The 27,175-nt window shown below is 42.7% G+C and overlaps 1 protein-coding gene across 1 annotated transcript in view; it reads left to right on the plus strand.

Moving 5' to 3' along the window:
* LOC126998765 (uncharacterized) overlaps positions 1–26,208 on the plus strand; it is a 35,047-nt gene extending 8,839 nt beyond the window's left edge. The window contains exons 2-8 of the mRNA XM_050860787.1: positions 3,854–3,954; positions 4,426–4,546; positions 6,333–7,913; positions 8,290–8,341; positions 16,204–16,432; positions 19,663–19,779; positions 25,721–26,208. Of these exons, the coding sequence (XP_050716744.1) occupies positions 3,854–3,954; positions 4,426–4,546; positions 6,333–7,913; positions 8,290–8,341; positions 16,204–16,432; positions 19,663–19,779; positions 25,721–26,068 (2,549 nt within the window). The 3' untranslated portion in view covers positions 26,069–26,208. The remainder of the gene's footprint in view (positions 1–3,853; positions 3,955–4,425; positions 4,547–6,332; positions 7,914–8,289; positions 8,342–16,203; positions 16,433–19,662; positions 19,780–25,720) is intronic.
* The last annotated feature ends 967 nt before the right edge of the window (positions 26,209–27,175 follow it).

A 27,175-nucleotide genomic window follows, 5' to 3' on the forward strand; every position in this document is an offset into this window, starting at 1 on the left:
CCTTTTCCTCTTCCTCTTCCTCTTCCTCCTCCGTCTACTACTACTACTACTAATAATAATAATAATAATAATAATGAACGATATATAACATAGAAAACATATATAGATAAACGGAAACAATACATGATGGAAACTTGCTTTCGTATCGTGCAAAAAAAACAAATGAATGAATAAATAAATACAGCGCAAAATACAGTAAAAAAGAAAACAGCTGTAATCAGGGAAGGATCGCAGATATTCGAATGGCAAATGAACTTTATTTTTTTGTTTTAATGGAATATTCAAACATTCTTTGCTTTTGCATCCATTCACTGATTGACTTAATTTCATTTAAATAATCTACATTTTATGGACCGTCTCTGTCTATCTGTGTGTCTATCTATCTATCTATCTATCTATCTAAATATATTTATCTATCTTTTTATCTATACAAGCATTCTGTCTATCACTTAATTTATCTATTTTTTTATCTATTTATTCGTAAATCTAACCGTCTATAGTTTTAGTCTTCTTCTATTATCAATCTCTATCTATCAATCTGTTTGTCTGTCTGTTTACGCACCGATGTATCAACTTTTCTATCTATCTATCTATCTATCTATCTATCTATTTATCTATTTATCTATCTATCTATCTATCTATCTATCTATCTATCTATCTATTTATCTATTTATCTATCTATCTATTTATTAATCTATCTTTAACATCATGCAACAGTGACATTTAAATAAAATTATGCACAAAGGTCACAGATTAGAGACGTATTGCTCATTTCTATGCATTACTTTTATTCATGCGATCTAAACATTCTGGAGCAGAGAAGAAATATCAAAACCAACCAGATTCTTCAATACGGCCACCGCGTGAAAGATATCCCGACGAGCATGACTTAATAATATTCCAATCAGCGATCCATTGCCGCGCCAGCCACACTCAGAAAGCCAACTCTCCCATCGGCTCCTCCTTCCCGTCTTCTCTCCCTCAAAGCCCTTCGTGACGCTATTAACACGTTCTGTCCCTCTGCCGTGACGAGCACTGCCGCCCCGCCACTCACAAAGGCCATGTCGTGTGTCCCCCGGCCACTGCATTGCCAGGAGGAGGAGGAGGAAGAGGAAGAGGAGGTAGATAAGTAGGAATAGCGGTAGATGAGGGATGAAGAAAGGGGTAGCGACTATTGCTATGTAAAGACTTGTTTGTGTGTCTCTCGCCCACCATAGAGCTAAGTTAGGGCTGGGCAGGAAAAAGAGGAGGTAGAGGAGGAGTAGTGAGGGAGGAGGGATGTAGAGTAGAGGGGATGGTTAAGAAGAGTAGAGAAAAAGGAAGAGCATGGGAAGAAAAGGGAAGAAAAACAGAAGAAAGGAAAAAAGACAAGACTTGTATAATATTGTAGAGAGGATAAACAGAAAGCATCATCACCACCACCACCACTACACCAACAACAACAACAACAAACAAACAAACAAACAAACACCACCACCACCACCACCACCATCACCATCACTCCCCCCCCATCACCACCACCAACAACAATAACACCCACCACCACCACCACCACCACCACCACCAAAACTATGGGCATGGGACCTGTTATGACTTCAATATACCACCTGTTCCCCTAATGACAGGTAACCAGGTGGATCGACGGGGGAGGGGTGCAGATATACGGAGGGGAGGGGGTGAAGAGAGAGGGATGGAGAGAGTAATGATAGGGGAGGAGGGGAAGGGGAAGGGGGACTAATGTGAGAGGTAGGGAAGGGTAGAGGATGGGAAGGGAGAAGTAGGGAGGCGGGAAGAGAAGGAAGGGGAGGGAGGAAGAAGGGGGAGAGAGGGGGAGAGTTAGAGAGATGAAGAGGGAAGGGGAGGAAGGGGAGAGAGAGAGAGAGAGAGAGAGAGAGAGAGAGAGAGAGAGAGAGAGAGAGAGAGAGAGAGAGAGAGAGCCTAAGTGTTGTCATTCGGTCAATCGTAGTTCAGTGGGGAGAGCAAAATCCCTTCTCATTTTTGGCCGGTCCTTTTACGTCGAGTGGAAATCAATGACATTATTCTTTTCTTTTTTTCTTTTTTAATCTTCACTGGTATTTTTGATTAGGCAGAATGGCCGATACAGTTTTTTTCAATCTTTTTTTTTTTTAGTCTGTGTACAGTGTGTGTGTGTGTGTGTGAGAGAGAGAGAGAGAGAGAGAGAGAGAGAGAGAGAGAGAGAGAGAGAGAGAGAGAGAGAGAATCTTTCATAACATATAATATTTGTAATTAATTCTACGTGTGTGTAAAATAATGCAAAACTTGGGAGGGACGGATTTTCGTGTCGCCAAAGGAATGATTAAACTGACAACCATATTTTTGTCAATTTGGACTTTCTGTCGCTTTTTTTCTTCTTCGCTGTAAGGGGAACGTAATTGCAGGCATTTTCTCAAGCATTTACCATTATTTTCCTACCTTGAATCTGTTGGCAAAGCAGGGAAATAATTTTGTAAGATGGAAGTGTTATGATAAATGAACAATGCAGATTAGTAGGCTATTATTATTATTATTATTATTATTATTATTATTATTATTATTATTATTATTATTATTATTATCATTATTATTATTATTATTCCCCCAAACACACACAACCCCACAACAACACAACACAACACAACACAAACCCACGACACAACGCCAGGGAGGAAGAACAGGAGGAGGAGGAGGAGTAGGAGGCGACGCGACATCAACACGTAACAGCGACTAATTTTTCTCTTTGAGGCCGCGAAGACTCGTACGCCCGCCTGTGAATGACGCCACTCGCTCCTGATTGCCAGCCCGAACTCCCTCGTTAGCGGCGTTATGGTGGGGTGGGGCTGGGTGGGCTTTAGGGGGGTCTGCCACGACGCAAAACAACCCCCCTTCCTCCCACACTGCTCCGAGGAACGCGAGATGAACGCCCGAGTGATTCCTCTTCTTCCTCATCGCCCTCCTCTTCTTCCTTCTCGATCTCGTCTTCATTAGTTTTAGTCACCCCTCGAGGCGACGTGTTGTGTGTGTAGTAGACATGCTCGGGACGGGACTGAAGGGAGAACTGAGAGATGGGAATGTGTAAGATTAATTATCTCGAGTAGTTTATTTTTAGGTCTGCCTCTAGCGCCGGTAGGCTTTCTTGGGGGGTTTCTTGGACGATCCCAGCCCGTTAGTGGCGCAGGCGAATCTTATTTATAATGGCTGCCGTGATGTATGACTCTTGCTTGACCCGTGCTGCTCTTCTTGACCGTAGTCACTGAAGCTGGTGTTGATTGAAGTTCTGGACAGCACATGGGTAATTTTCCTCTACTCGGCGATGGTTGAAAATTCTCAGCGTGCATAGGTGGGACTTGAACATAGGTCATTGGGCTCATCACGCCCGGACACTGTTTTTTTAATAATTTTTTTACAGTAAAGTAAGCAGCTCAAGAGCAATAAAACAAAGAAAAAAAGACCTGCTCTTACATAAGCACACATGAATGGCCAGAAGAGAGGTCAGTTTCGGATGGTGCATATAAAAAAAAAGACAAAACAAAAAAACAAAAACAAAAAAACAAGAACAAGAAGAAACAACCACACATACACTAACATGAACTCTGGCTTCGATTAACCTCGCAAATAAGTACCATTCTTTTTTCCTTCAGAGAGCATCGTTCGGCAGTCCACACGCAATCTAGTTCTCCTCTCCTCTCCATCCCAGGCTACATTTTACTGGAGGCGGCCAGGAAAAAGCGATTCTCTCTCCTACTTATTGGCCTGGGTTATTTTGCTTGCTGGCGGTGTTAATTTAGACACTACATATTGCTGTTACTACTACTACTACTACTTCTACTACTGCTGTAACTTTTTTTGCACACAGGCATAACTGGACAAAACATGGTGAAAGTCTACGGGATTCAAGCGGACATTTGGGAACCTTCAAGGAAAGATGTGTTCCTTCGCTTCAACTTGACAAGCAAGGTGAGTTTAGCCTACTACTACTACTACTACTACTACTACTACTACTACTACTACTACCACTACTACTACTACTACTACTACTACTACTACTTTCTTTTTGTGCAAGTTCTCAGTGCTGATAGGCTATTCAATCATAGTTTCTCCAATTTCCTAATGCAAGAGTTAACCATCCTTTTAATTCTTTCATCTCTTTTACGGGTGGGCTCAGGGCTAACTTTTCCTCTATTCTATTTCCTCCTTCCTACGGCTTAACTCTTTCGTAAGGGGAACAAAGTATATAATTACTTTCTGCCTCTATCTCTTTATACCTCAACGTTAGGGCAGTGTATTGTTACAGGAACTTTTATTTCATACCATATCATCATCCCTTTGTCTATCTGTCCATGATCTATACTCCCTATTTACTATGCTATGCCCTAACTTTACTTTACTTTGCCATACAACAAGCTCTAATCTCCTTCTCTTCCTCAGGGGGTTAAGAACACGCGCGAGCTCACGGTGTGTCTGCGGGCCAAGCCGACCTCCCTCACGCACATATCGCCCTTCATCTCCTTCGCCGAGTCTGAGGACAACGTGGACGCCCTCGTAACAAGTGAGAGAGAGAGAGAGAGAGAGAGAGAGAGAGAGAGTTCAAGTTTGCTCATGCTAGCTATACTACGTGATATTCTTAGCAAGTATTCAATCAAGACGCATTATTCCTCACATATAACTTCTAATATAAAAGTTTTCCCACAGAATCTTTCTTTAAACCTGTTGCTTTTAGATGATTTATAATGAAAACCAATCTTCACATACAACATTCAGATATCAGTAATCAAGAATCCTTCAAATTATACAATGTTATGGTTACACGAGAATGCTAGTAGGCTATCATTGTCCTTGCTTTCGGTTTCAGACATATCTATCTATTGATCTATCTATCTATCTATCTATCTATCTATCTATCTATCTTTATAATAACTTTCAATCATTTGTTTATTAGCTTATGTATCTTGTCTTTGATCAATTTACTTACTAATTTACATGAGAAGACTAGGCTATCAATGTCTTTTTTTTTCGGTTTCAGACATGTATATATTATAATTAGTTTTTCATTTATTTCTTATCAGCTTATGTATCTTTTCTTTACTCTGTTAACTTATTTACATGAGAATACTAGGCTATCAATGTCCTTTCTTTCGGTTTCAGACATATGTATAATAATATTTCTTCGTTTAGTTATTTATTAGTTTATGAAGGCTATCTTTTCTTTGGCTTCTGTACTTACTTTCTTGTTTTCATTTCTTCGTGTAATATATATTTTCATCCTACCACAACACACAAATAAATATTCATGAAAAGAAATAACGCATTGAAAGCCTGCAGCGGAGAGTCTCAATTTTAATATTTGTCTTGGCAAAACACAAAACTATTTACGAGCGAACAAATGAAGTTTTTTTTAATATTTTTTATTTGTGTGTGTGTTTGATACCTCTTGCATGATGGAAAAGATGAATAATTCTCTCTCTCTCTCTCTCTCTCTCTCTCTCTCTCTCTCTCTCTCTCTCTGTGTTTGTTTAAGGCGGTGAAGTTCTGCTTGTGTTTGTTTGTTGGTTCAAGAGAGAGAGAGAGAGAGAGAGAGAGAGAGAGAGAGAGAGAGAGAGAGAGGAACAAGGAGGAAAGGAAAATGGAGTAGGGAAAGAAAGGAAGCAAGGAGTTGGCGACGTAATGGGTGTGGAATTCGAGAAGAAAAAGCAGAAAGGAATGTAAGAGGAAGATGACAAGGAAGAATGTACGAAAGAGGAAGTGGAAGGGGAGCAAGGAGAATAAGATAAATTATGCGGGAAAACAAAACATAAAACCAGATACGGATGTGATAGAGGAAGAAAAGGAGGAATAGTAAAGATGAAGAACGAGGGGGAATGACAAACAGGAGGAAGGTTAGAGGTAGGAAACGGAGTGATGAGAATGGATGTAAGTGCGGTGTATAATAGCAGGGAGGAGAGAAGCTGGAAAGGGCAGTGAGAGGAGGAGGAGAGAGACGTAGGAGGAGGAGCGCAGCCAGTGATAAGGGAGCGAAAAATGGGCTGGTGTTACAGAACGAGGCATCAAAGTTGGGATGAGATCAGATTAGTTGCCGAGCCTTTTGAAAGAATGGTACGAAGTAAGGATTCAGTATACACACACACACACACACACACACACACACACACACACACTTGATGGGCGCCTCACTTTTCAATTAATTGCAGGTTGCCTCTCGAGAAGTATACAAATAAATTTCGTTATATTTTTAAGCTGACGATTGCCAGTTTTACCACACCACGGGAGTACACTCGCCAAGAAAGTGTTATCTTCGTCACACGTTGATGATGGACAAGTATATATCTCCCAACCAGTGCGAATCGAGACGAAGACTGAGCTGTACGTGACGGACGTGGCCCAGGACGGCGTGCCGCCGCTGTACGACGACCTGGAGCTGCACCGCTGGGAACACCAGTGCCACGTGTTCTCCCGCGGCTACTATCGCGCCTTCATCAACGGCAAGGAGCGCACCAGCGGGCAGCTCACCAACAAGGACGTGCTGCTGCCCCTCAACGGCGTGTTCTGCCCGGGCATGGAGCAGGACTCGGTGGGCGGCGGCTTCGACAGCTCGCAGGTGTTCCGCGGTTACATGACGCAGATGAACATCTGGGACAGGCCGCTGCGGGAGGACGAGATAAGGGACATCGCCTCGTGCAGGGTGAACGGCGAGGGGAACGTGTTCTCGTCCGACGTGGACGTGATGGAGGAGTTTGGCACCACCTCGGAGATGGTGCCGATGGCCGACCTGTGTCTGCCCAGCGAGACCTTCTTCATCCTGCCGGAGATGCAGACCGTCTACGAGGGAATGAAATCTTGCCACAGAATGGGTTACGCCCTCTACGTGCCCGGCTCGGCCAGGGACAACGAGCGCCTTTACAACTCGTCGCTGCAGTTCCTGAAAGTGTGCACCAACCCGTACAACCTGTGGCTGGGCGCGATGGACGAGAAGGAGGAGAACGTGTGGCGGCGGGTGGTGGACGGTCAGGAGTTGACGGAGCTCCATTTCTCCCCCGGCCAGCCTGACGGAGCAAGGATACAGAACTGTGCCTACATGTCCAGCTTGACGGGGCATTGGAGCGACGAGCAGTGTGACCTGAGGATCCTGACGTGTGTCCCGTGCACGCCGCGCCAGCACCCGCCGCTCAGGCTCAGGGGCCTCTGCTTCAGAATGGTGGCAGAGGCAGCCTTCGAGGTCCTGGGCTACATGAACTCTCGCCCCTACTTCCACGGGTTTTACGGCTATATGATCTATATGTCAGGCCCGTCGACGTGGTCTCTCTTCAACACCAACTCCAACACGACGCTGGCCACGGTGACCTTCAGCTCAGTCAGCGACTATCCAATAGGCCGGAAGCGATGGTTGATTCAGAGCACCCTGTGTGATCGGCCCAAGCAAACCACCATAGACCTCAGTCTGTCCTATTGCCTTGACAGCGAGTTCACGTGTGCCAACGGGGACTGCATCAGCAAGGACCAGCGCTGCAACTCTCAGGACGACTGTGTCGACTTATCCGACGAGAACGACTGTTTCCTTGTGCAGCTGCCCAGCAGTTACCGCGTCGGGAGGCCGCCCGAGTCCATGGAGGAGGGAAAGCCCGCCAAGCTGTCCTCGGCGGTGCAGATCTTGAGGTTCCACGACATCAGCGACGTGCGGCGCAGCATCAGCCTCGAGTTCATGCTGATCATCAGGTGGAAGGACGCGAGGCTCAAGTTCTTCAACCTGAAGGAAACGCGGGAGTGGAACAGGATGGCCCAGAGCGAGATGGACTCTATCTGGAGGCCGCAGCTCGAGTTTCCCAGCGCGCAGGACGGCAACAGCAGACTCCTGAAGGAGGAACTCTTCCTCAGCAGAGGCGGCGACCAGCTGCCAACTGAGTTCAACGACATCAAGATGGGTGAGTCTTGTCTGTCTGTCTGTCTGTCTCTATCTGTCTGCCTGTCTGTCTGACCAAGAAATATTGTTTGGGTCAGAGACAGACCACCTACTCTAGACCATAGAAACGGTGTGGTCTGAGTATCAGTGGAAAACTATGTAAAAAAATCTATCTATCTATCTATCTATCTATCTATGTATCTATTTATCCATCTATATACATACATATATCTATTAAATGGAGAATAACACTTCTGCTAAGAGGCCTTCGTAATCTTATTTGGCATTGCCTTGTAGAGCCCTTTAGCTGAGGGTCTTTTCTCCACCTGCCAGCATTAACACCTTACACCTTACCTGTCACGTCCGTCCACCTGAACATTGCTAATTTTCTTCCTCAGAGGCGGTGTACTCAGGGGAATCCACGACCCTCATACAGGAACAGCACTACAGGTGAGTCAAGGATCATTATTATTATTATTATTATTATTATTATTATTATTATTATTATTATTATTATTATTATTATTATTATTATTATTATTATTATTATTATTATTAGCATCGTTTCCGTGGTGAAGTTGTTAGCCCGCCTAGCTAGGAATGCGTGGGCCTGAGTTCGTATCCCAGCTCGGGCAGCCGGCGCACAGCTCACCCATTTGCTCATCCTCTCTTTCGGACTGGTCGATAAATGGGTATATGGAGACATCTGGGGAAGGTAACTGTATCAACCCGGATGTTACACTGGCGACAACAACAAAAAACTACTACTACTACTACTACTACTACTACTACTACTACTACTACTACTACTACTACTACTACTACTACTACTACTACTACTACTACTACTACTACTACTACTACTACTACATGTATTACCAGAGTCCGGACTTATTAATGATTCATGGCAACAGTTCTACCGTGAATCAAACTTTGCTCATATCCAACGTATCTCTCAAAGCCTTCACCGATGTCAATGGTGATCATGAAGATAATGGATGCTGCTATGGATAATGATGATAATGATAATAGTACTAATGATAATAATTGTAATCATAATAATGAGTTTAATTCCTTCTGTGAATTGTGAAAACACACACACACACACACACACACACACACACACACACACACACACACACACACACACACACACACACACACACACACACACACACTCTTAATTAATTATCAGCCGGGTAATAAGCACTGATAGGCTGTTATTTTCTTTATTTCTTTCTTTCTCATTATCCGCGCTACTCCTGCTCGCCTCGATTATTTGATACAGAAAAAAGTGAACAATTTCATACACATATTTCATAATTAGGAAGATAAATTTCCATTAAAACAACAATTTTATTAATTTTTCCATCCGGGAGCTGATCGGTCACATAAAATTCCTTATATATCTATAATTTACATCGCAAATTCCCTCTTAATTTTATTTATTAGTTTCATGGAGCAATTTATTGAGGATAGTTTTCAGTTAATTAGATGAATTTACTGTCCATGGATTTTCGCTTAAAAATACTCCGTTGTGATCATTTGACTTTTCCGGCTTTTCATATCCATTGACTTTTTATCTCTAGCTCATTCACCGTGAACGTGAGGTCGATCATTATTCGCACAAAAATATTGTTGATTTATATCATGAATTTCCTTTTTCGTTTTCCGTTTAATTTTTCTTCACTTTCTTTACAATATAAAATTCACAGTTTGTTAGACTTGTGAAGCTCTTCCTTTGATATCCAATATATATTCCACTATACATGTTCCGCGCACACAACGGGGCAGCAAATTTTTATTAATTTTCTTTTATTCTCCTCTGCCCGCGCACCTTCCCTTGCTGTGACTGTGGCCGCAGCATTTTGTCCCGCCATCTATTTTCGTTTATCTCTGCTTGGCTCGCCGCGGATTTAGTTTTGTTTCCTTTCTCCCTCTTCTCAATAGCACTGGGATCTACTTAACCAATTCCTTATGTGTTTTGTTTGCGACGGAGGGTTTTTTAATGTCTTTACAAACTTTCCATTAAAAATACCATACACCTTGCCTTTTCCAATTCGCATAAAAGGAAACAATAGAGATAGTAGCTCACACACAAAAAATAGTTATAATTCATCATATTATGGATGGGCTATTTTTTGCTCTCTTTTCTCATATTTTTCTTTCTTTTCTTTTATCTCCGTTCAATTCTCAGAGCACAATCAATTTCAATTATGCGTTTTTTTTCCACAACTCAGACAAAAGAAAAATGTATCAAGAAGAGTGTATCAAGACACCTCACCACCCGAAATTGACCTCTCTTTTGGCTACTCTTTACTTTTTACTTTTGTGGGAGCGGTGAGTAGCGGGCTATTTTTTTATACCCTTTTTGTTGCCCTTGAGCCGTGTCCTTTGATGTAATAAAAAAAATATCTTTCTTTCCACTTGCTGTTCCTTTCTCTTTTCTTTCTTTTCTCTCCGTTCAATTCTCAGAGCACAATCAATTTCAATTTTACGTTTTTTTCCCCAACTCAGACAAAAGAAAAATGTATCATGTATTTCTACTTTCCGTTCCTTTCACTTTGTATTTTTTCCTTCGTTTTCCTTTGTGCTTTTCGGTTTATGGAATGCAGCCCATTTTTAGGGATTGCTTTCAATAGTACACTAATTCTTTTAACTTTCGGCTCCCCCCCACCCACCCCACCCCCACTAGGACCCTTTAGCCAACCCAATTCTTCTCCTTACACACATTTTTTCCCTTTGTTTTCTTTTCCTCTATTTAATTTAGGGAATGAGACGCACTGGTTAGGACAAATTTTGATATTTCACTAATCTTTTTTAAGGACACACACACACACACACACACACACACACACACACACACACACACACACACACACACACACACACACACACACACACACACACACACACACACACACACACACACACACGAAAAATAGCTATATACCACACATTCTGTTTTATTTCTTTGCTCTTTCTCGCCCTTTCATTTATTTCCCTTCCTTTTCTTTTCCTTCCTGTTTTTTTTTCTATTTTTCTCCTCTTTATTATTTTGTTTGGTTTCCTTTTTTTATCTCTTCTAATTGACCCTTTTATTTCCCTTCCTTTTCCTTTCCTTTTCTCGTCGTTATGCTTTTCTTTCCATTCCTTTCCTCTCATTCTCTAAACCCCCTTTTTCCTTTTTTCTCTGGTTTTCCTCTTTTCCCTGACCCTTTCTTCCTTTCTTTGATTATCCTTTGCTCCCTGTTACACTTTTCTTTCCTTTCTTTCCGTTCCTCTTTCCTCTTTTCTTTGTTTTTCTTCCTTTCCATTTATTTTCTTCCCCCTTGACCATATCTTCTTTTTATTGTTTTTCCCTTTGCTCTCTCTCTCTGTTATTCTTTTCTCTCCGTTTTTTTCTCCGCTGATTCTCCTTTCCTCTTGTCTCTCTTTCCCCTTACCCCTTTCTTATATTCTATCGTTTTCCTTTACTTGCTGTTTTTCTTTTCTTTCTTATCTCTTTCTTCCTCTGACCCCACATTTTCCTTCCTTCTCCTTTTCCTTGCTCGCTGTTATGCTTTTCTTTCCATTTCTTTCGTCTCCCCTGTGACCGCTTCTTCTTTCCTTCGGTTTTCTTTTGGTCCGTTCAAGTTAAGGGACGCGGGCCATTGGGTGAGGTGGCCCGCTATACCGCTATCGTCCGCGCCACCTTAAACTCCCTCATTATTACCTAACTTTGACCAGTTCAAGAGTCTGTCCTCGATTACACGCGCAGAGGCACCCGCGGGAAGACCTCTTTTTCAAAACTTCCTCGTTCATTGTCTTAAAAGTCTCTTCTCTTCTCCATCCCCCCCTCCTTCCCTTCCCCCCTCCCTCTTCCTTCTCCTCTCTTTTTTTACCCGTCTCTCTCCTTCTCCCTCCTTCCTTCCACCTTCCTCCTTTCTGGGTTCCTCTCTCTCTGTTTCTTTAACTCTCAGGGTCTTTCTCTCTCTCCCAGGGTCATCTCTTTCCTCTTATTTAGCATTTATTCACTTATCATTTACCTTTCCCATCTATCAATCGTTCTAACCTCTATTTTAAACCTTCTATCATATTTGCATCAACTCCATCTTCAACTTCCATCTTCCTCTTCATTTATTTCACTAATCACAGTTCTTAATTTTTTCCTTTTTTCCTTCGTGAACTCGTATCATGCAGTTTGAACTCATCGCTGTGGACGGATCATATCTTTTCATTCAGCAAAAGTAAAGTTCAACATAGTTAATCAATATCGCCCTGAACCTATATTTTAATCCTCCACTGGAATCCTCACGCACGCTTCCCCTCGCTAAAGAACGCAAGTTATATTCATTTTTTAACCTTTCACTGCGAGAGGAGTATTTTTTAATTAATCTTTGGAATGGATAATTTGTTGCCACTCCGCGCGGTGCTCATTCAATCCCTTCACTGATAATTGGACCCAAATTGAACCGCATAATACTACTACAGGTGAGGCCAAACCGCTGCCAATTATAATTAAAAGGATAATTTGTGCGCTCTCTTGCTACGCTGTCTGTCTGTCTGTATGTATGTATGTAGGTATCTCTCTCTCTCTCTCTCTCTCTCTCTCTCTCTCTCTCTCTCTCTCTCTCTCTCTCTCTCTCTCTCTCTCTCTCTCTCTCTCTCTCTCTCGTGACAAGACAATGTAAAAAAAATAACAAATTCAATAATATATATAAAAAAAGGACAATTTAAAATACTTACCACCATTACCATATTTTTTTTTAATGTGTGTGTATGTGTGTGTGTGTGTGTGTGTGTGTGTGTGTGTGTGTGTGTGAGAGACTCAGTGTTACCAGAACAATGCAACACAATCGACAACTAATGGTGGTGGCGGAGGAGGTGGTGGGGGCTGAGGTGGTAGCGGTGGTTGTGGTGCTAGAGGTGGAAGGGGAAAGGATGGTAGCCGAGGTGGCGGTGGAAGTGGAGATAGTAGTAGTGGTAGATGGTGGTAGAACTGGTAGTGGGGGTGGTGGTAGTACCCTGGTGGTGGTGGTGGTTGGGGGTAGGGATAGCGGTGGTAGCGGTTGTGGTAGTGGTAGTGGTGGTGGTACTCTGGAAGGGGCGGTGGTGGTGGTGGCGGTGGGCTGGCGGCGGGCGCGTGTCTATATATAAACAGAGAGCGTTATGGCCAGCCACTCTTTTCACAGGCGGCATTAAGCGCTCTCGTTCTGAAATTGTGAGGTGATTACACGGGCCGCTGTGGGGGAAGGCGGGGAGGGAAAAATAGGCGGCCCGAGCGAGCTGATAGATAAATAAACGATCCAAATGAAACGGTTGACCACGAGGCGAAGAGAGAGAGGCGGAAAGTGTGGGTGTGAAGGGGAAGGATCGGAAGGGGGGGAGAGAGGGGTAGGTTGTGTGTAGGTGAGAGGTGTGTGTGTGTGTGTGTGTGTGTTTTCTATTCCCTACCTGCCTACACTGTTTCCTGGTTCCCCACTCTTATTAACGTGCAGAGAGAGAGAGAGAGAGAGAGAGTCGTATGATTGGAGGAAGGATTCTGTGTAGGAAATGATGTATGAGAGAGAAGAGAGAAAAGGAAGGAATTTGTGAAAGGAGGAAGGATAGATGGAGGTGAGGAAATGGGAGGAAATGGATGAGAAGTATGATTGGAGAGATAGATAGATAGATAAATAGATAGATAGATAGATAGGAAGAGATATTATATGTGTGTGTGTGTGTGTGTGTGTGTGTGTGTGTGTGTGTGTGTGTGTGTGTGTGTGTGTGTGTGTGTGTGTGTGTGTGTGTGTGTGTGTGTTTAGGAGAGGGAGGAAGATGATAATGAATAATGATGAAGATGCTAGAAGATGATAAGTAGAAAGGGAGGGGAGAGAAGGAAGAGGAGGAGGAAGAAGAGAAGAAGAAGGAGGAGGAGGAGGAGGAGGAGGCATTAAGGGAGAAATATTGGGGTAAGGAAGGAGATGAGTTTCTTGGGAAATGATGATAAGAAGGAGGAGTAGGAGAGGTGAAATAGTGGAGGAGGAGGAGGAGAAGGAGGAAGAGGAATGAAATGGATATGAGTCTGCATTTATTTGATTGTTTGGGTTTGTTAAGTGTTTGTATTTATTTCAACTTTATTTTTGTTTACTTATTATTATTATTATTATTATTATTATTATTATTATTATTATTATTATTATTATTATTATTATTATTATTATTATTATTATTATTATTATTATTATTATTATTATTATTATTTTGTATTATCATTCTTGTTACGATATTGTTTTGGGTTATTATCCACTTATATGTTACTACTACTACTACTACTACTACTACTACCACTACTACTACTACTACTACTACAATTACCTATTATTTTTATATATTTTGCAGTTTCTCTTTCTTATCCTTTATTTTCCTATTTAACTTTTCACTTCTCTTGTACTTTATTTCTTATTTGGATTCTTTTTCTTGTCTCTTTCTAATTTTGTCACCTTTCTTTCTTTCTGTTTGTCTGTCTGTCTATCTGTCTATCTTTTTGTCTGTCTGTCTGTGTGTTTGTGTGTCTGTGGCTTTTTTTTTTACATCAGAGGACACGGCTCAAGGGCAATAAAAAAGAGTAAAAAAAGAGTCTGTCTATGTGTGTCTCTGTTTGTCTGTTTGTCTGTCTGTCTGTCTATCTGTCTGTCTGTCTGTTTGTGTGTCTGTCTTTTTTTTTTACATCAGAGGACACGGCTCAAGGGCATTAAAAAGAGTAAAAAAGAGTGTCTGTGTGTGTCTCTGTTTGTCTGTCTGTCAAACTGTCTATCTGTCTGTCTGTCTCCCACATCACAACTATCGCCCGGCACATGATGAGTTCCTGGACCGGCCGTCACTCGCACAAAGCGGCGGAACGTCAAAACTAAACCGGCCGGCGGAAGACAACCGCTAATTGCACGTATCCATCTGCTTTAGTGTGGGAACTGTGCTTTGGGTGTGCTTTCATATTGCTTCGTCTGTCCCTTTAACTGACCCCTGTGATGAAAGATAAAAGGTGGTTACTGGTAGACCTCTCTTTCGGCCACCTCTTTAGATTCTTTTTGTGAGCAGCGAATAGCGTTTTTTATTTATTTATTATTGTTTACATTTTTTGTCCCCTTGAGCTGTCTCCTTTGTTGTAAAAAAAAAAAAAGATACGTGTATTCGATGCTATATGTGCTTCTCTCTCTCTCTCTCTCTCTCTCTCTCTCTCTCTCTCTCTCTCTCTCTCTCTCTCTCTCTCTCTCTCTCTCTCTCTCTCTCTCTCTCTCTCTCTCTCTCTCTCTCTCTCTCTCTCTCTCTCTCTCTCTCTCTCTCTCTCTCTCTCTCTCTCTCTCTTTCTATCATTTATTGTTTCTATTTTGACTCCTTTCTTTTTTCTCCACATGCAATCTCTCGCTTCCCACACTGATGCGTTGACTAAACCTCCTCCTCTCTATCTGTTCCTCTTATTCCTCTAAACAGACCTACATTAGTGCTTTTGCTTCTCTTTCTTTCAGTCTTTGTTTCTATTTTCATGCCTGACTCACGTGTTTTCTTTTTCCTCATAATCATTCAATCAGACTTCCCACACTGATTCGTTGGCTACACCTCCGCCTCTCTCGACATCAGCTTCCTATTTTTCCGCTAGCGAGATATACAAATGCTTCTGCTTCTCCTTCTGTTGGTATTTGTTTCTATTTTGACGCCAGACTCACGTGCTATATTTCATCCGCCTCGTGCAATCTCTCTTCTCACTTTGATTCGTTGGCTAGACCTTTGCCTCTCAATACCAGCTTCTATTTTTCCGCCAGCCAGACGTATACAAGTGCCCTTGCTTCTCACCCTATCAGTCTCGCTTTCTGTTTTGACGCCAGACTACCGTGTTATATTTCCTCCGCCTCGTGCAATCCCTCTTCTCGCTTTGATGCGTTAGCTAGATATCTGCTTCTCAATATCAGCTTTCTATTTTGCCGCTAGACACGCGTATAATTTGTAAATCCTCCAATGAACCAGGCAGTCAGCTATCTACTAAATCAACCTGTACACCAACCAATGAAACACTTGCTAATTTAACTAAACAACTTATCAAGCAAAAAAACAACAACTATTCATTCATTCATTTAAAACCACTCACCAGGTTTTGTTTTTATTCCTTTCCAATTTTTCTTATTATTACTTTACTGTCACTGTCTTTTTGATATCCATGTCTGCCTATCTGGGGGACTCCGTTTGGGGCTACATTAAGTTTTGATTTTCCCTTGATGCCCTTTAATGAATCTCAACAATGATAGCGAAAAAAACAACCAGTCAGCCACGCATTCCTCTCTCCTTCCCTCCCCCAGCGGTACCTTCGCCTGCCACTTCGACGTGTTCTACTACCCGTTCGACAAGCAGCAGTGTTCGGTGCTGGTCAAGTTGGCGTCCGTCAGGCAGGAGATCGTGTCGTTCACGCAGGAGGAGGCCAAGGCGGAGTACAGGGGCCTGGAGGAGCTGTCTCTCTACGTGGTGACGAACTTCAAGTCGACGGTGACCTACGTGGGCGACAACATAACCCGATACAGTATACTCTCGGTGGGTGTGTTGCGCTGTGTTGTGTTAGGGATGGGATGGTGTGTGTGTGTGTGTGTGTGTAGGGGAGGGGGGGGAGAGGATGGAGTAGCGATGTTGTGTTGGTGATGTTTTGTTGCTCCTGTTTATATTTTGATTTTTGTTTTTGTTTTGTTGCTGTTTATTTGTTGTTGTGGGTGAGTTTGTGTTTATGCGTGTGTCGTGTTTGTGTTGCTAGCTTTATTATTATTTTTTTATGAACACTTGAATGAATGTATGTATTGTTGCATGAGACTTATCTTAGTCTGTCTGTCTCTCTGTCTCATTATATTTCTATCTATCATTTTATAGTACTACTTTATCCGGAGTAGAAACAGGAGGAGGAGGAGGAGGAGGAGGAGGAGGAGGAGGAGGGATGCGTCAACGATGGATTAATCTCAGTCATCACCAGGGCAGCTAATGGCACACACACACACACACACACACACGCGCACACACGCACACACACACAAGCATAAAAAAAAACCTTCCACACACACACACACACACACACACACACACCGACTCCCTCCCCTCCCCTCCCCTCCCAACACACACACAGCTCGTTTATCCAACTTAGGCGAAACGCTCTCATTGCGTGGTTAGGAGGCGCATATTAATGACCTTAAAGATGAGCTTGTTGTTTCCTCTAATGGCCCGAAGGTTGTTATTTCCTTGATGGTTTAATTGGGGGTCAAGCGATGCCCCTGAATATTAAGAGTAATCCAATGTTCGTTGTAGTAGGAAAGAGAGGTAGACAAAAGAGGGAAGGAGGGAGAAAAAGGAAGATAAAAGGAAAAGATATTGCGGAAGACGGAGGCGAAAAAAGATGGAGAGAAGAAGAAGAAAACAAAAAGAAAAAGAAAAACAAAAAAACAAAAAGACAAAGACGAAGACGAAGAAGAAGAAGTGTAGTAGAAGTAGTAATAGAAGTAGTAGTAGTAGTAGTAGTAGTAGTAGTAGTAGTAGTAGTAGTAGTAGTAATAGTAGTAGCAGCGGTAGTTCACAGTTATTGGAGTTGATGTAAAAGCGGCATAAGATAAAATTAGAAGTAGAAGCAGCAGTGATTGTTGTCGAAGTAAAAGTAGCGACTCGGGCAATCATGTAAATTTTTCAAGAGTTTACCGCAGGAAAATGTACACACACCAAATTGTTTACGCCAAATTGCCAGTAATAAATCAGTATTATGAAAAAAGTTTGAAACTGAAGAAAAAAAAAAGAAAAAAAAAAACCACGACCGAGCCCTTCCTTTGGTGGCTAAAATTACCTCAAGGGCTGGACAGATAGATAGATAGATAGATAGATAGATAGATAGATAGACAGATAGATAGACAAATAGATAGAGAGGGAGAAAACAACAACAAAAAAAGAGCTCGTGTCAGGATTTACAGACCAGACAACTGACCTCCACGACCTTATTCATTAACTTTTGACCAGACATGACGTGCTTGGTTTGACCTCTGATGGATGTGACCTCTGAGGCGACGTCTGACCTGACCTCCGACGACACCACCACCTGCTACATGATCGCTGTGACCTATTGATGACCTTTGCTGTGACGTGACCTAAGGCTTATCCGGCAACGTGACCTCTGCGAACACGGCTTGACCTTTCCACGTGACCTCCTGCGTGCTATAAATGTCTCCCCCCCCCCCCCTCACACACACACACACACACACACACACACACACACACACACACATATATATATATATATATATATATATATATACGTTAATTAATTTCTACAATCTCACTCGCCTGGAACTGACGTTTAAGAAATTTGCGTAAGTTGATGTTTGTTGTTGTTGTTGTTGTTGTTGTTTTTGGATCTTATTATCTTGTTCTTCTTGTTCTTGTTCTTCTATTCCTTGTCCTTGTTCTTCTTGTTTTTATTCTCTATTATTCTTATTTTTCTTCTTCTTTTATTCTTATTATCATTATCATATTATCATTAGCAGTCACGAAGCGAAAGTGGGGATTGTTTTCATTTGGTGTGGGAGAGAGTGGGAGAGAGAGAGAGAGAGAGAGTGAGAGTGAGAGCGAGAGCGAGAGCGAGAACGAGAGCCAGAGTGAGAGCGAGAGCGAGAGCGAGCTGACCTAATCAAACTTAGTAAATAGTACACGGGAAGAGTTTTAGTGATCAGCCTGAAAAGAAATAGTTCCATAATAGTTTGGAATTGTTCATAAATAGTTCATTCAAGCTGCCCTCTTTTTTATTTATTTATTTATTTATTTATTTTTTTGCCTTCCGCGAGTGTTGGAGGATTGAGGAAGAACGGAAAGAAAAAAACAAAAAACAAAAAGATAAATAATGTTTTTTGTTCTGTTTTAATCATCAACGTTGCTGGTGTGTGTGTGTGTGTGTGTGTGTGTGTGTGTCTCTCTCTCTCTCTCTCTCTCTCTCTCTCTCTCTCTCTCTCTCCCCAGGCAAATCACGGCGTAGCTTTGTGAAGATTATTCTGTAGTTGACGCTGTGATGGACGCGGTTTATGTTTTCCGAGAATCATTTTATGAATAGAAGCTCACACACACACACACACACACACACACACACACACACACACACCACATTCTTTTCTTCGTTTCCCAGAACAGCTCACGAATAGATCAACAACACATCAGGTCACGGCATAATATTTTTTTTTCTTGCTATTTTTCCTTGCCTTATATAACGTTTACATATCATCCGTACCTCTGAGGCATCATTTATTTTCTCGCAGTGTTGTTTTGTGTAGTTTACCCTCGAATACACATGTGGGAGAACGGTAACACATTCTCTCTTATCTGTGTCATCTCTATCACTCTGTCACTCTCATTTTCGTCATTATTTTTAATTTTTCACCTTTTCTGGCAACTCATTCTGATTTCTTTAACTGGAATACGGCTTAGCGATTTTCTTTTTGCTTTTTGTCTTTTTATTTTCCCCACTGAGCTGCATCCGTTACCGTAAAGAAAATAAAAATAAATAAATGTTTCCCTCTGAACGTAGCATTTCACTGCCATCGTTGCCAGATCACCTTACTCAGAACATTGTATTCCCCTTTTTTCTGACTCATAACAACTGCAAAAGAGGCATCAATAACTAACGATTTTACAATATCAACTCTAACTACACATCAATATAGCCATCGGTGAGGGTGCGACAGTTTTGGGGGTTTGAAGCATGCTGAGAACGACGATCTGGTAACACTGCTGGGCGTCTTTTCTTGCAGATCGACTTCGACTTGACTCGCCGCTGGACAGTGATCATGATGAACCTCTACTTCCCGACTAACATGCTGCTGGCCACCGGGTACGCCACGCTCTTCCTCAGCGTCCAGGATCAAGGGGTGAGTGGCCGGGCTTGGGGAGGGGCAGGGGGCGGGACAGGATGGTGGTAGAGGAGAAGGGAAAGTTGCAGTAGTTGGTTTGAGGTTAACGTGGAGAGGAGGAAGAGCTGGGGCAGGGCAGGAAGGTAAAGTAAATGAAAGGAAAGCGGTGGAGGAGCTAGGGTAAGTTACAGCAGTATATGTTGGAGGCTGCTTTGGAGAGGCGGAAGCTGATTAGTAAGTTTGAGGAAGGGGAAGGATGCAGAGGAGGAGAGGCAGAAGGAGGAAAAGAAGGAAAAGCAAGGTACGGAGGAGAAGGTAGGAAAGGAATTAGAGAAGAAGGAGGAGGAAAACATAAAGGAGATGGAAAGGAAAAGTTGCAGGAAAGAGGAAGGGAAAGGAGGAGGAGGAGGAAGGGGAGGGAGAGAAGGTAAATAAAGAGTTAGAGGAGAAGGAGGAGGAGGAGGAAAACGTAAAGAAGTCCAGGGAGAAGGTTTAGGAAAGGAGGAGGAGGAGAAGGAGGAGGAGGAGGAGGAGGAAATACAGGTGGAAGGGAGGTAGTAGAGGGAATGAAAGGTGAACGGAAGAGATAGCAAAAAAAAAGAGGAGTGAGGAAGAGGAGGAAATTGAAAATGAGATGAAGTAATACGAGCAGTAGGAAGAGGAGGACAAAGAGGAAGGAGAAAATGGAAAAAAAATTGAACTATCGAGATTTTTGGATCGCAAGAGGAAAGAGGAAAGACAGAACGAGGAAACGAATAAGGTGAATGATTACAATGATGATGATAACGATGATTCCCATAAGAGCGAGAATAATGACAATGATAATGAGAGAGAGTAATGAGGGTGGATTATCTGCGCTTATCTGTGTCTGGAACATCACCCGAGGACAGAGCTTAAGAACTACATCAATTACATTCCTTTTTTCTTTCCTTCCTTTAATTTTTTTCCCGCGGGCGTTTAAAAAAATTAAGTTGTGAGAATAAAAAGAAGCCTCCCCTTAATCAAACCGAACCCCATCAAGTTAATTATCCTTCCTTGATGGCTTAATTGGGCGCGAAATTAATTTTATTTCTAATATCCAAAGACAAGATTTGGCTTCTCTCTCAAGGCTGAAGAATGAAACTCCTCCATCTCTCCCTCCTTCCCTCCCTCCTCTCCCTCTTTCCCTACCTGCCTCTCTCCCTGCTTCCCTCCCTCCTCTCCCTCTTTCCCTACCTGCCTCTCTCCCTCCTTCCCTCCCTCCTCTCCCTCTTTCCCTACCTGCCTCTCTCCCTCCTTCCCTCCCTCCTCTCCCTTTTTCCCTGCCTACCTCTCTCCCTCCTTACCTCCGTCTCTCTCTTGGTTCTTCCCTGACTTCTCCCTCTTTTCTTCCCTCCCTCCTTACATCTCTCCCTTTCTTCTTACTTCTCCGTTCAACTCCCTGCCTTTTCCTCCCTCTTCGTTTTTTCCTCCCTCCCTTCCTTCTTTCCTTCCTCCCTCTCTCTCTCCCTCCCTTCTGTTGCTACTTCCCCGATCAACTCCCTGCCTTTTCCTCCCTCTTCCACTTTTCCTCCCTCCCTTCCTTTTCCCTCCCTTCTTTCCTCTTCTTTCCTCCCTCTTTCACTTTTCCTCCCTCCCTCCCTTTTCCCTCCCTTCTTTCCTCTTCTTTCCTCCCTCTTTTGCCGCTTCTCCCTTCTCTCCCTTCCCTCCCTTCCTTGATGCTTCCCCGATCTCCTCCCTCTTTCCTCTTTCCCTCCCTCCCTTCCTTCTTCCCTTCCTCCCTTGCTACTTCCCCTTCCTCCTCCCTGTTATCTCCCGCATTCACCCTCCCTTGCTACTTCTTCTCCCTCCTCCCTCTTCCCTCCCTCTCCCTCTCCCTCCCATGCTCCCTTTTCCTTTTATAAGAGCAAAGTTTGGATATTTTTTTGCACGAGGTTGGTAATGAAAAGGTGGAGTTATGTGTGGTTGCAGCGGTGGTGGTGGTGGCGGTGGTGGAGGTGGTGGTGGTGGTGGTGGTGTCGCGTGAGCTGATCGAATCTCTGGCGCCCGCAGGTGTTCGCTAAAAATGTTCTCTGCATATTTCCCTCTCGTGCTTGTTTAAATATTGGTTGTCTATCTATTTATATCTATCCATCTATCTACCTCTCTATCCTTATATATATTAATCCATCTACCTATCTATTCGCCCATCTATCTATTCATATCTATCTTTGTATCTGTGTCTATTTATCTATCTATCTTTCTATCTATCCATATCATATCTACTAGTTTAATGCAGCACTTATCTGTCCATTAGTTTGATCTTTGAATATAAACGAAATGAAAAAGAAAAATAAGAGGAGGAGAGAGGAGGACGAGAAGGATAATTGTGAGGGAATGAAGAGTAAAAGAGTAGGAGGATGAAGGGACGGAGGATAAGTGGAAAAGAAGTAAACGAGTAGGTCAAGAAGAAAGTATGGAAGGAAGAAAGGAAGATGGAGTGGGGGAAGCAAGGAGGAAGAAGGGAACAAGAGAAGGAAGGGATGATGGAGGTTTAACACATAGGCCTACACTCTTAATAATAACTATAAAAAATAAATAAATACCAAGGCGTGCCGAGGATAACACAGAGTCGGTCACCCAGAATTTCACTGACCTGATTAATAATGAAAAAAAAAAGAAAAAAACAGGTCAGGTACAGGTATACATATAAGTTCCAGCACCCTTTTCCATGGCTCATGAAGATAATACGTTGAATAGATAATGAAGGAAACCATTTTTATTAAGGAGGAAAGGAGGAAATTGAAAATGAGATGAAGTAATACGAGCAGTGGAAAAAGGAGGAAAAAAAAAGGAGCAAAAGGAGGAAAAGGTAGACTATTGAGATGATTGGAACTGAAGAGGATGGAGGAAAGAGACAAGAATGTATTTTGAAGTGGAAGAAAGAGTGAACATGGTGCTCAAAACATAAAGGAGGAGAGCTAACTTATGCTGTCATGTATTTATTTAAGCATACATCATAGTTACTCTAATTGCACCCGAGCCAACAGTGAAATAAAAGAAAATAACAAGTCACTCGTCCATCACCAACTGAGGGTAATCTCGGTAATAATTATTCATCGAACCAACCAGGAGTAAAAAAAAAGTTAATCTTGTAATTATAAATAAAATCTGTCCCTCATATCAACACGGAGCACCAGGCTGTCAGTCAACATGTGAATACCTAGACAGACAGACAGGCAGACAGAGAGGCGGACAGACAGATAGACAGACAGACAAAAAGACAGACCGACAGATACACAGACAGGGAACCAAAGAAACAGACAGGCGGACAGACAGACAAACAGACAGACAGACACAGAAGCACACAGATAGACAGACACGGAGACACACACACACATACAGACAGACAGAAAGACAGACAGACAAGCCCACACATAGCCAGAGAAAGATAGACATAAACAAACACAGACGAACAGACAGACAGACAAATAGACATACAGACAGACATAAACACAGACAGTCAGGTTAATAGCGTTTCCGTATAGCGTATAATGGAAGCAATGACCTCACTTTTTTCACCCCTCGACACCAGTTTGCTTTTTACCATAGATTTTTTTTTATTTATTTATTAACCATTACTATTTTTTTTTTTGTAACAGGAAACGAACGTATGAACGAACGCTTTCCACGAGGCACGGAAATACATACTCGGCGCTGAAGGGACACGGGAAAAATATAATTAACCATTTTTTTACTTTTTCTTTGATTTTATTTTCTATTTCTAACCTACGAGGAAAAGTACGATAATAAAAATAAACCTAATAATAATAATAATAATAATAATGATAATGATAACGAAAAAGTAAAAAGTATGTGTGAACCAGGTTGTCTTTTTATATATATTTTTTCATTTTGTGAGGAGCTAAAACGCGGCGCCTCATGTGGGTTCAAAAAAAAAAAAAAAAAAAGATAAAAAAGGAAAAGAGGAAAAGGAAAATGGAGAGAGAGAGAGAAAGAGAGAAAAATATTTGACCTTTACGATGACGGTAGATTTTGCAGGTTTTCTAACGTGAGAAAACCAAAAAATAAACCAAAAAAATAAACCAAAAAGAAAAATAACAGTTCAAAATGCTGAAAAGTTTATGGAAAAGAAAAAAAATAGTTAGGATAAAAAAACAACAACAAGAAAAAGGGTTAGCCATATTAGAGAGAGAGAGAGAGAGAGAGAGAGAGAGAGAGAGAGAGAGAGAGAGAGAGAGAGAGAGAGAGAGAGAGAGAGAGAGAGAGAGAGAGAGAGAGATCATGATAATTACTGGCCCTAGATTGATTTAACAGCTATGGCGTTGAGGGAAGTCGAGCTTTAATTATTAGCGAAATTCATGTTGTCATTTACGAACTACACCAATACCTTTAAACATTTCGAACCGACGAATAATTAAGTTTTTTGAGAGAGCAATATCGAGCAGACGGAAGGAGGAGGAGGAAGAAGAGGAGGAGAAGGACGAGGAGGAGATAATTAAGAGGAAGAGGAAGAGGAAGAGAGTAAGAGGATGAAGGGACGGAGGATAAGTGGAAAAGAAGTTAGTGAGTTGGTGAAGAAGGAAGGAAGAAAGAAAGGAATGAAGGAATGAAGGAAGGGAGGAGGAAGGAAGCAAAGAGAAGAGAAGGAAGCGATGATGGAAGTTTAAGCCAGAGAACGAAAAGGGAAGTTAGAAGAGATTGAATAAAGGGGATGAAGATAATGATGATGATAAGGGAACTAGGAGAAGAAAGAGGAGGAGGAAGAGGAGAAGGAGAAGAGATAAAAAGAGATAGAGGAAGGAAATGACGAGGAAGTGGAGATGGGTAAAGAGTAAAAGAGAAGAGAAGAAGGAAAAAGAGGAGGAGGAAGAGGAGAAGGAGAAAGAGAAGAGATAAAAAAAGACAGAGGAGGGGAATGACGAGGAGGTGGAGATGGGTAAAGAGTAAAAGGGAAGCGAAGGAGGAGAAAGACGAAGACGAAGAGGATGAAAAGAAGAAGAAACATGAAGAAAGAGTAAAAAGAGACAGAAAAGGAGAATGGTGAGGAGGTGGAGATGGGTAACAGTGGAGAGGAACGTGGAAGAGGAAACGAATGAGAATGAGTAGGAGAAAGAGGAGAAGGAGGAGGAGGAGAAGGTAGAGGAAGAGGAGGAGGTCGAGGTACTGTGGAGGGCTGGCCGGCAGGAATGTCTGTTTAATACATGCATAATTGCCTTTGTTGATCGGTTAGTTATTCCATTACAGAGTCTCCTTCCCGAGGCAAAATGCTTTGTCCTCATTTTTTACCCTTTATTATGTATCTATTCGTAAATTAATTAAGCTTCGCCCTCACACACACACACACACACACACACACACACACACACACACACACACACACACACACACATACACACGGATGATGATATTGTCAAGCGTATTAATCAACTTAAGTCCAGAATAAAGCCATTAACCGCAGATCACAAATGAAGCTAAAAAACGATAGAGATAAACATGATTAATCGACTGGACAGGTGAACACGTGGACAGACACAACAAACAAACGAACATACAAATACCTTGGTAAGCAGGTAATCTTTCCTTGTCCAATCATTACTTTCCCTTTCTTTCTTTCTTGCTTCCTTGCTTCCTTCCTTCCTTCCCTCTCTCAATTCTTTCCATTCTCCATTCACATTTTTTCTCCTTCCTTCTTTTTTTCCTTCCTTCCTTCCTTTCTTCCTTCCCTCTCTCAATTCTTTCCATTCTCCATTCACATTTTTTTCTCCTGCTCCCTCATCTCTTTTCCTTCTTTTTCCCTTCTTTCCTTCCTTCTCTCCTCCCTTCCCTTTATCAATTCACCCTTTCTCTACCTAATCATCTCCCTTTCTTCCTTTCCTCCCTCTTTCCCTCCCTACTTTCCCTCTTCTCCGGCCCAGTCATCTCCCTTCTTCCTTCCCTGCGTCTTTTCCTCACGCCCTTCACCCTCTCTCACCCTCAGGACCGCCTCACCCTCAGCCTCACCACCCTGCTCGTGCTGTACACCCTCTTCAACAACAGCTCCAGCTCCCTGCCCGTCACCGCCTACGTCAAGATGGTCGACATGTGGTTCCTCTACTGCATCTCGCTCCTCTTCCTCATCATCGTCTGTCACACCCTCGCCGGCTACAACGTGCACCAGGTCACGCCGATGGGACCAATGGGGCAGGCGAACGTCAAGAGTAATTTCGTCCCGCGGAAGTCGCCGGAGAAGGTGCTAATCGTGACCCGTACGTACGTCGTGCCGCCTCTAGTTGTGGTGTTCAATGCCGCCTACTGGGCCTCCCTCTCGCCGGCCATGTCCAAATGAAGGCCCGGAGTTGCGTTTCCATTCTTGCCTCTTCGCCCCTCTTCGCCACTCTTCGCCACTCTGTTCCTCCTCATCGGTTTCTCCCTCTTCTTTCTTCACCCCTTTTCCAGTTCCCTTCTTCCCCCCCCCCGCTTCCTTTTTTGCCTCTTTTTTTCCTCTTCTCCTTTGCCTTTTCCCCCTCTTCCTTAACTGGCTCTCTTTTCCTCTTCCACTTCCCCTCTTCCCCCTCTTTCCTCTTCGCCCCCTTCCCCCTCTTCCCTTTCCCCTCTTCGCTCTTCATTCCCTCTTCACCTTCCCCTCTTCTCCCTCTTTCCCCTTTTACTTTTTTGCCTCTCTTTTCCTCTCCCACTTCCCCTCTTTCCCCTCTTTCCTCTTCGCCCCTTTTCCCCTCTTCGCTCTTCATTCCCTCTTCACCTTCCCCTCTTCTCCCTCTTCTCTCTTCGCCTGGTGCTGACTTAACTTCAACGCTGACTAATGGGTGGATGTTCAGGAGAAGAGGAAGGGTCTTGAGAGGTGAAGGGAGGTGCATATACAAGTGTCGGGCTGCGTCTCCTCCTTGTACCGACTTCCCTTCCACTCTGACTAATATGTGAATACGGATTAGGAAAAGCAGGGCCAGGAAGGGGAAAGGAAGGTATACGGGTTTTGTTATTGCCTTGCTGACCTATTTACGCTTCCCCTTCAAACAGAGTGACTGATGAGGCACTAACACGAATTAAGCTAAATACTCACTAAATGTTAGGGAAGAATAAGTAATACAAGGATGTAAAATCACCCAACGATATATGTAGCTAGATAAGGTCTCTTTTCTCTAGCCATGAGCTTCGGCGGCGTCCCAGGCAATGGTGGCGATAGGTAGGCCAGTGTTTCACCAGTAGACATTATATAATACCTTAACGATTAACTTTTGCACTCTAGATAATGAAAATGTTCTGTAAAGCTGATGACATAAGCGTATAAGTAGATGATGCCACTTAACACACGTAGAGAGCTCAGGGGATTAAAGTAACACAATATAAGAGAGAGAGAGAGAGAGAGAGAGAGAGAGAGAGAGAGAGAGAGAGAGAGAGAGAGAGAGAGAGAGAGAGAGAGAGAGAGAGAGAGAGA

The sequence above is a fragment of the Eriocheir sinensis genome, chromosome 15 (assembly GCF_024679095.1).
Source record: "Eriocheir sinensis breed Jianghai 21 chromosome 15, ASM2467909v1, whole genome shotgun sequence".
Lineage (NCBI taxonomy): Eukaryota > Metazoa > Arthropoda > Malacostraca > Decapoda > Varunidae > Eriocheir > Eriocheir sinensis.